General features: G+C 40.9%; 1 protein-coding gene across 1 annotated transcript; it reads right to left on the bottom strand.

The window, feature by feature from the left end:
- Positions 1–1,665: 1,665 nt before the first annotated feature.
- On the bottom strand, positions 1,666–10,474 carry LOC125934008 (60S ribosomal protein L37a-like). Its single transcript, XM_049647314.1, has 2 exons — positions 10,376–10,474; positions 1,666–2,073 (listed from the first exon to the last, which is right to left on the bottom strand). Exons 1-2 carry the CDS (start codon positions 10,472–10,474, stop codon positions 1,681–1,683), a joined length of 492 nt encoding a protein of 163 aa, XP_049503271.1. The 3' UTR covers positions 1,666–1,680.
- Positions 10,475–10,694: the final 220 nt, after the last annotated feature.

The following is a 10,694-nucleotide window of genomic DNA, read 5'->3' as shown; positions in this document are numbered from 1 at the left end:
GTCAGGAGGGCCATTATTTATAAACACTAAATCTTAAAACTGTAAAACTGCCCTGTTAATTTTGTTAAGTTCTGAGCTTTTGCTCTCTGTTCTATTTATTTCCTCTGAAACCCTCCCTGGGATACAGAAACCTCTCTGGAACTCCGCCAAGGACCAGAAAGAATACAAATAATAAATACTACTTGTCGTCTGCATTATGCTTTACTGCTTATAAATCAGCTCATATACAATGAAGTCATGTGGACCACAAATTATGGGTGAAATATAATCAAACATCTGTGGTTTTCTATCTCTTAAAAAGGTATGAGTCTTTATCAAAGTGTGGGCAGATATGGGAATTTGCACAAGCCCATAAAATTGTATGCAGTCTAATAAAGTTGCCAGTGGGCCTATCTCCCTGGATCATATGAACATGTTCCATCCAGCATACTCCACAAAATAGGCCAGGTAATTGCCCACAGTACCAAGTAATAATACAGGATATCCAAGTCAGCGGTCCATGGCTACTCCCTTCCCTGACCTAGAGAAAGATACTAAGTTCAAGTTAATGCTGGAGACTCTTCAGGCAATTTCCCAACTGCCCCCAGGTAATAAATTACTTCCTTCTCTCATTTTGCAACCTTTGGTCAAAACAGGCTTTTAAAAATCTTGTGCTGGTTCTTTCCATCCTCTGTTCTGTGATGCTGGGGCATCACTCTGTAGCCATGCCTCTTTGCCAGCTGGCTTCCTGTTTGGTTCCGTCGGTAGGAGGCAGCAGGAGGACACTTGGAAGTTGTTTACTTCCAGTTCCCGAATGTGACCATGACCACGAAACACTCTTCATCCTAGCAGCAGCAACTGTTCCCAACACTTCCTGAACAGCCTGATCACTACCACCCCTCCCTGTTCAGAGACCCCCACATTAACTGGCCAGCATCCCCTCCTCAGAGGTCTGAGTACCAGCTCCGCAGAGCCCTCCTCTAAGCTTCTAAGTTTCAAAAACTCCCAGCCTCTTACTTTTGTTACCCCAGCCCTAGGCGTGACTGCCATGATTCTTACCTCTATGAAACCCCAGTGCCCCCTCTTTGCCTTTTGTCTTCTCTAACAACCTGGCTTATAATCCTTTATATTAAGTTCTTCACAAAAATACCTGCTGTGGTCTTTGCCTCCTGATCGGATTCTGACTGATGCAAGGCCAGAGAAGGAACCCTTTCAATCTGATTTCATATAAATTCTCTAAGAACACCGCTGTTGGTTCTGTCTTCCAGAAGGTCTTTATTTGTCTCTATTAATTCATTCCCCAAGGCCAGGAACTGGTCCTCAGCTTGGTAGAATCAGAATTGACAATGCCAGCAGGTAAAAGCAAATCAGTCCGTCAGTTCACTGTCATAAGGGAAGAGACACACAAGTCACCGTGACCATAAGCGAGCCAGCTTTGGGTCAGCCAGTTTCATGGATGCCAGAAGACACAAAACTCCTGGATCAGAGACAAAGGGTTTCTACTCATGGCAATAGTAGTAGCCAGAGTGTCAGCAGGGCGTCAGCCCCAGTTCTCACGTGACCCTGAGAAGAGGGCTAGGTGACACCTGCACATGCAGTGAGTTGAGTTGGAGGACAGGAAGTCTAAGCTTAGGGAATCTAATTTTTTTATAATGTGCAGTAAGCTTGCTTGCCCTGTGCTCCAGAGAGCTAGTATGTCTTTCAAGGCCAGTTGCTATACATTCTTTTTGTTGTTGTTTTGTTTATTGTTATATCAATTAACCCATTTGTTGTAAGTAAGCAATGTTTCAAACGGTGGAGCTTCTTCTGGTCCTTCAACTCCTTCAGTCTCCTGATAGCCGACTTTACTGTGACAGTAGAAGTGGTGTTGTAGGTCCAGGTACCACCTGCTACGGTTTTCATGCAGGAACCACAACGCCAGATCCCCACAGCTCGTCTTTTCATCTTGGTTTTGCCACAGAAGGAGCAAGTGTACTTGGCGTGCTGGCTTATTTCAATCTTATTCACCATTTTCCTGAAGGAGGTACCATAACGGGTCCAGTATTTATTGGCAATTCTGACCTTCTTGGTTGTGTTTAGCCATGTTGCCACAAACTAGGTCCGAGCCCAGAGAGCTAAACATTCTTGAAAAGACAGTCCAGAAAAAAGGAAACACTAGAGACCCTGGGAGAACTCAGCATTCATCTGAAACTTGCATGTAAACATATATTTACATAAGAATAATTAATTGTATAATTGAATTGCTTATGTTTCCACACCAGCAATTTATCTCTAGGACCTAGAATGGTTGAGTCTTTGGGCCACCGTCTCTCCTTTCTTATTTAGTGTTCATATGTCTCTTTGAATCTATTTTTCTCAATTATAGCCTATCAATCCCTTTTCTTATTGACATAGATGTAATCGGGATATATATTGTTACTCAGGTCCTGTTCTGGCCAGTAACTAAAGCATCCTGTCTCTACAAAATGAATGCACTTTCCAGATGTTACCCATTATAAGATTCCACTCTATGGAGAGAGCAGTCATGTTTGCAAGTAGTTAAAAATTACCTTACTCTCCCGTGGTACCATCTATCCCCAATCCCAAAAACCACTTCAGAGATGGTGGCTTGAGCATAAAATTGCTTTCTGCTGCTCTTCCTTAATATAGCATTAAGGAAATATATCTTCTATCTATAGATCCTATCTTTATAATACACATTGGCTTGCAGAATCATAGGAAAAAGTAACACCCAAGATATTAGCAGGCTGAGATTCTTGACTTCCTAGATCGGTGCCCAACATGAGACTACATAGCTGGTGCTTCACATATGTATGAAGCAATCAATAAATAGCATACTGTAAGGGCTCTGGCAAATAACAGAAACCAATAAGTCCGGTTGCACAAAACAGGGAATTTATTATAAGAATAACTGTCTTCTGGAAACCCACAGGCAGGAATGCAGCCAATTTTGGAATGCCTACCCTGCCCTTACTGCTGTTTGTATATGTGACCCCATTTACTGCTACTCATGCAGCTACTGTGTGTCAGGCACAGTGTTTGTGTTGTGGCCAGAACACAAAGGGAACACAAACTGATCGACTTTTTCACAGCTTGAGTCCCAGGGTTTATAGTCTAGTAGAGAGACACAAATCAAGTTATCACACAAGTAGACATAAAACTGCAGGCACGTGGTGCTGAGTGTGTAAAAAGGGAGGGCCTGACCTACTGAGGGAGGTCGGGAAAGGCTTTCCTCAGGAAGTGATTGCTGAGCAGAGATCCAAGTTTAAGCAAGCAATAACAAGACGCAGGGGAAAGGGAAGCACTCTCCAGGTATGGAGGAGAGAAAAGGCGTCCTGGCAGGAGGGAAGCATGGCAAGCAACCAGGACTGGAGCTCCATGGCTAGAAAGCAGATTAGGTAACCTGCCCAAGATCACAATAAAACCAGGGTCAAGCACAGAAATCTCAGCCCAGATCTGCACAACTCCTCAGCTATTTTCATTCCCCTGCCCAGCCACCCTAGCCAGCGAACATCATCTTCTTTCCACTCGAAACTTTTCTCAGGGATAGAGGTCTATCAATTAATGCTCACTCCAGAGGAAGAAAATCACCAAGTAGAACATGACAAAGAAACGCAAAGGCTTGAACCAAAGAAACCCAAGACCTTGCCACAGAATTCGGTTTGTTGTTTCCCAGTCTGGGACTGGGAAGTCTTGGGAAAGATCCACGTCAGTAGTACTCAAAGTGTGGTTTCTGGACCAGCAAAAGCAGCAGCAGGGAACTTAATAGAATTGCAAATTCTCAGGCCCAATCAGAGACCTAGGAGTCACACACTTGGGAGGAGGGGGACCCAGCAATCTGTATTTTAACAAGCAAGATGTCCACACACACGGGGGTCTACATCAGTGGTTCCCAAACCTGTCAGTCCACATTCATCACCTGCGGAACTTGTTAAAATATTCTTAATATCTACAAAAACCAGAATCTCAGGGTAGGAACCTGTATTCAGATCATCAGCCTGGTTTGGGAGCCACTGGTTGATATCAAATAATAGTGTCTCACATGGTGAACAATTAATTTTCAAATGCCATTTTCCCTTTCTACGAAATTAACGGTAATAAATACCACAGGCTCTACGAGTCTGACTCGGTACGTAATTTGACTGATACCTTATTTTGACTTGATACCTTTTTCTTATTTTGATGTTTTTTGATGAACATCTCCTATCTCAGTTTTATATCATCATATCCACCAAAAATAGTATGAGATCTAATAAGTACCTACCAAATTCAAACCTTGTTATTTTAACTGTAGTCTAAAAATCTGTCCTTGAAAATGTCCCCAAGTTTCAAAATATCCAAAAGTTTCAAAATATCCAAAAGAAAGCACCCAGCCTTGTAATACAAATATGTATCTAATTCAGAACTTTTTCTTTTTCCTGCTTCTGTAAGGAAGTAGATGTTCTAATGTAGTGATTCAGCATTGTTTTAAATATATATACAAACAAATATGGGAGGAACCGAGCCAATATTATGTCTAAAAGCAAAATCCAAAAATACTTTCCAAGCTGAAAGAACAGATACCATAGATTCATTTTCAAGCAGTAACATTTTCAAGAATTTTCCCATTTTGGAATCCTTCCATATTTTGGGATTTATGCAGCTCATCTGCAAATCATATTGACTGGTCTACGGTAGCTAATTTTGTGTGTTTTCAGACCAAATAATAATATATGACTTACTTCCTTCAAGATATAAAAAGGCCACAGTCTAGTGAGAAAGACCAAAAAAAAAAAAAATCAGTGGTCATTGTGACATTAAAAAAGGCCCCAGTTATTGGTTATCTTCAGATAGTCTGGTGTCTGGGGCCAGCAGTCTTTGATTGTGTAAAATCAAAACTCGTGAAGTGGTTGCTGCTACCATTCCAATTACACAAGGAAGCAATTACAGTAGTTTTTAAAACATAGAAAAGAGGGGTGCCTGGGTGGCTCGGTCAGTTAAGCGTCTGACTTCGGCTCAGGTCATGATCTCGTGGTCTGTGAGTTGGAGCCCCGCGTCGGGCTCTGTGCTGACTGTTCAGAGCCTGGAGCCTGTTTCAGATTCTGTGTCTCCCTCTCTCTCTGCCCCTCCCCTGTTCATGCTCTGTCTCTCTCTGTCTCAAAAATAAATAAACGTTAAAAAAAATTTTAAAAAACACATAGAAAAGGGCATGGGAAGAAAATGCAGCCTTGATTAAATATCTCTGCCTCTTATGACATTACAAAAAAATCACTGTGGAATTACATAATAAACATGGATTGTTTCATATTATATGGTATCATCTTCAAACAGGAAAACAAAACAAAACAGAAATCCTTCTATAGAGCACAGAGCCTAGAAGGCAGCATCAAGATTTACACTTTACCTGTAAAAATAATAGGATTAGAACAACAGCAAAAAAAGGTCGAAGCTCCTCTTCTATAGTTTAATCGAATAAGGACATAAAAGTAACAGATCCCTATATCTCATACTATATGCAAAATAGATTAAATCAAAATATAGTATCACAAAAGTTTTAGAATATATATATGTATGAGGATGACACAAAGCCACAAAGCCATCGAAGAAAAAGTAACAGAATGAACTTCCCCCAAATTAAAACGCTTGCAAGAGACTGCAATATTGAACAAAAGATTGAGATCCATAACAAAGCATTTGTACAAACCAAAAAGAAAAAACCAAGCACCCAACAGGAAAATAAAGAATTGGAACACACAAGTCACAGAGTGCAATGGCCAAAAAAAAAACATAGGAAAAATGGTTAGCCTCACTAGCATCGGGAAAATGCAAAACAAGATAGCATTCTCTCACCTGACAGAGTGCTATTTTGAGATGTTTTTGTCCCTACATAAGGTTGTCTGCATATAACCTGTGTTACATGTGAAAGGTCCGACACCAGGGACCTACTCCTGCTCTGGACAGGCAGCTGCTGACAGGCCCAACTCATGGGTAGGAGCATTCAAAGGAAACGCACACCTCCTCCACAAGGTGCTACCTGGGATATGGAAGCACCTGAACGGAAGACCCACTGAACTCTGCGGAAATGTTTGCAACTTTTTTTTTAACTTTAAGTCTTACAAACTCCCTGGCACATCTCATGCACCAGGAAAACCAGTAAAAAGATGTATAATACATTGGTGAGAACATGAGTAAAAAGAAATTCTCATGTAGTTGTCAAAGAATAATTTTCAAGAAGTTGAAACATTACATAGTAAGCACAGGTCAAAAGATTTCTTTAACTTATTACCAGAGGACCCCAAAGGATGACAAAAGAAGATACTAGAAAAGAATGTGGGAGAGTAAGATTACAAACAAGTCAGACAATTAACATCCTACGAGGCTAAACAACTATACCCTCCTTTCTACCAGAGAAAACAAACAGGTCACTCTACCAAATATAAATCATTTGCAGCTTATCAATATCGTACAAGTTAACATCAGGCCTTACAGAGTCTGGGCCCTAATCAATCAGTAAAACAGAAAGGGTGAGTTAACCATTAGGTGGATGTTTAGGTACTGCTCTAGTTCAGTGACTTCCCAAACATTTGGTCTAAGGACTCCTTCACACTTTTAAAAATAATTAAGATCTCCAATATGGGTTTATATTTATTAATATAATGCTATATGCATTAGAAATTAAAATTTAAACATATATAAATGGGTTATATTTATTAATAAACATAGCATTAGAAATTAAAATTTAAACATTAATTCCATTAAAAATAAACTACATATTAACATAAATAACATTTTTTAATCTCTATTTTCTACTGCAAAACAACTATGAGTGAGCTGAGTGGCATCATTTTTAAAGTTTTCCAAATCATTAGCATTTCAAAATAACAATTTATTGATGACATTAATTCAATAATTACAAGGTTACAAAGACTATTAACAGGCATAACCAAAGATAGCTTAGTAAGAGTACTGAGAACAACCTGAGTTAAGCTCTAAAAACTCATGAATGTTTATTCTCAAACTACCACTTCAGAAAATTCTAGACAACACAAGAATTGCCAAGGACACCTCCCAGTAGCTGTCACAGTAGTGACAGCATCACATATCATACAGCTTTGGAAAACTCTACACATTTATAAAAGAATGAGAATGGTAAAGGCAACTAATGTCCTAGAATTATGAAAATAGTTTCCATTTCACACACCCTCAAAAGGGTCTTAGACACTCCCAGAGGCCTGATGCCACACTTTGAGAACCACCGCTTTTGTGTGACGCTGAAAAAGGATGCAGTAATCTATTTTCCTTCTTTCAAGTTTTGATATGTTTTCTAAACATATTTTTCATAAGAATGTAATCTGATAAACAGCCTTTTAAAGGCAATTTGACCTTTGAGCTCAAGACTCCTACAGAAATATCCGTAGATACACACACACACACACACACACACACACACACACACACAGTGTGAATCCCGGTAAATTCAGCAGTGTTCACTGTAGTCTCATTAACATTAGAGACAAATTGGAAACAAGTTGCCTCACAGAGGAATGATTTAAAAAGTGAAAGCATATATATATGCATACATGCATACATTTACATATGTATACACAAACATTCATAACACACTGTCAAGTGAAAAAATTTGCAAAGCAAGATCTATGATGCTTTTCCTATTTAAAAACAATTTATATGAGCATATTTAGATATTTGTAAATATATGTAACTTAAAAGTCTGGAAATATACACCATACAGGTAACAGTGGTATCTCTGGGTAGTAAGAGAATAGTATAGGGCAAAACAAACCTCATTTTTAAAATTTTATATACTACTAGATTATTTGAATTTTTACAATGGGCATATCACTTTTGTCATTAAAAAAAAAAAAAAATGAAAAACAAGGTAACCAAGAGACATAGTGACTAAATGCAGTGTGGTATCCCAAACTGAATCATCAAAAAGGACATGACGGAAAACTGGCGAAATCCAAATAAAGCCTCTAGTTTAGTTGTACAAATTAAATAAAAACATTAAAATATATATAGAGAGAGACATTAAACTGCAAATATTTGACCCAGGAGATGGTGGCATTGTCCTCCAATAGCCAGAGACAAAGACTGCCAGAAACCACTAATTGGAAAACACACCCCCTAAGAAAAGTTCTCAGGTGGACACCGTAGGTGGTCCTTGGGGTGTACAAAGAGACATTTAAGTCAGCTGGTACAGAAGATCAATAGAAGACTGAGAAAGTGTTCCAAACACCAGCCACAGCTGGTGTTTCATAGGATGCACTGCATTGCAGGGCATAGTCTAGGGCAACAGCTGTGAAGAACAGAAATTTCAATTTAGGGTCTTTTTTTTTAGGTTGTTGGTTTTTTTTCTATATGCTCTTAATATCTGTCTTCTTTCCTCCTCCATTTACTCACATGTACTGATTTTCTCCTCTCTCAATTTTGAAATAATCATTGTTTCCTACGCCACTCCCAAGAAGCCTCCAGCTATGCTAACAGGAGAAGGTTCTGGAACAAGTCTGCCCTCTGAGAAGGTTCTGGAACAAGTTCGCCCTCTGAAGCTCCCGCTTCCATCACAGTTGAAGTGGCTTCTCCTCTCCCAGAATGACCATTCAGTCCATTGCAGCCTTGTGTATCAGGGAAATAGTTACTGGACAAAGTCCGTCCACAGGGCAACTTTCAAATGCTTATTAAATATGTGGCAAAACCCCCCTGCCCTGGTCTGTACCTTCAGCAGGATTTTCCTATCTTCCTCTCCCCTGGGAACAATAGTAACGCAGAGCTCTACCGCACTTGCAATAAGATACAAAATGAAATATACAGAACAATCTCAACTATGTTATCTTTTTTTAATTTATTTTTCAGTTTATTTATTTTGAGAGAGAAAGAGAAAGAGAGGGGGAGAGCGAGAATCCCAAGCAGGCTCCACACTGTCAGACGTGGGGCTCTAACTCACGACTCATGAGATCATGACATGAGCCAAAATCAAGAGTCAGAGGCTTAACTAACTGAGCCCCCCAGGGGCCCCTCAACTATGTTACCTTAACAAGTTATAGAAAATTCATCTGACTGGGCAGTCGATTATTATTAAGGAATTATTGATCTTAAAGACATGGGGGAGAGGGCACCTGAGTGGCCCAGTCGGTTGAGTGTCCAACTCGGTTTCGGCTCAGGTCATGATCTCAGTTTTGTGAGTTCGAGCTCCACATAGGGCTCTGCATGCACAGAAATTGCTTGAGATTCTCCCTCTCTTTCTGCCCCTCCCCACTCATACTCTATAAACAAACAAACAAACAAACTTAAAAAAAAATAAAGATATGGGGGGGGGGAGTTAAGTCTTTACCTTCTAGAGATACATACTGAAATACATATGAATAAAAATAAGATGCCTGGGCATTTGCTTCAAAATAATTCCTGGCAGGGTGGGGAGGAATGAGTGAGGTACGGATGAAAATAAGATTGGCCACAGACTGATAAAGTATTGAAGCTGCACGACAGCTGGGAAGAGGGGTGTCATTACATTACTCTCTATACTTTTACATGTTTGACATTTTCCAAAATAAAATGCTTTTTAAAAAGCCACAAAAAGAAGAATTTTTACATAAAGATGCTAACTCTAAAACTGAGGAACACAACGCATGAAGAAATTGTTAAAAGTCTAGGTTAAAGCAGTGGACTAGCCCTCTCCTCATGCTCCAAATTCCTTGAGATGATATTTTTAAAAAGAACTGGAGATTTACAACAGGGAAGGAATACAAGAGAGAGGGTAATATTGGGGTGCCAGGGGTTTTGAGAAACTCCTAAGTTCCGCAAAATGATTCTCAAATGTGGTCCTCCAGACAAACCTCATCAGCATCGCCTATAAACTAGTTTTTAGAAATGCAAATTCAGAGGGGAGGGGCCCAAATGGCGGAACAGCATAGAAGTCTTTTTTTGCAGCTCCAGTCCCTGAAATACAGCCAGATCAACACTAAACCATCCTGCACACCTAGAAAGCTGATTCGAGGATTAACACAACAACCTGCACAACGGGAACCACAGAACTCAGCAGGTACATGGCGAGGAGAGGTGAACTGGGGGAGAGTGAAGCCACGGAGGTCAGGGAACTGTTTTTGCTTGTGGAGAGAGGACGGAGACGGGGGGAGAGTATGGGGAAAAGCACCCCCCCCACACACACACACACACACAAAAGCAGCTGGAGAGAAAGTGGAAAAGTGGAAACACCCGCAGGGACTGAACAAAAAACGGAGAAAGGAGAGGGTTTAAACTCCACTAAGACTCTCTAAACAGGGGGAGCGCAGAGGCTGAAACTCTGCAGCTCTTTACCTGGTGGAGCTCTGGTGGGAAGAGCGAATCCCCAGAAGCAGAGTGAAGTTCAAGGGTTCTCAGGCCACGGACAGAGGCGGTTCACCTGCTGGGAGGACATCTGGTAGAGGCCGTGCCACACGTCCTGCGAATGTTCCTGGGTACAGCCGGCACCCGGCCGTTGCTTGGTGAGACCCTCCCCCATAAGGTCTGAGCAGGTCAAAGCCACAGTCCCTCGGAAGTGAGGGGTCGGGAAACAGCAGCATCGGAGATAAAGCTCAGGAGGGAGGTGCCGCCTGGCAGCCTGACGGCTGGGCCACAGACAGTGTAAAGGCGGGGAGTGGATGGAAGCCGGAGCCAAAGACGGGTGCAGACGGCTGAGCCCAGAGAACAGAGTTCCCATACTAGAGACTGGGTAGTTGGGT

This window comes from Panthera uncia, assembly GCF_023721935.1.
Source record: "Panthera uncia isolate 11264 chromosome A1 unlocalized genomic scaffold, Puncia_PCG_1.0 HiC_scaffold_16, whole genome shotgun sequence".
In the NCBI taxonomy this organism is placed as follows: Eukaryota; Metazoa; Chordata; class Mammalia; order Carnivora; family Felidae; genus Panthera; species Panthera uncia.
The sequence above is the reverse complement of the archived record's forward strand: the minus strand, read 5'-3'. Positions and strand labels throughout refer to the sequence as shown.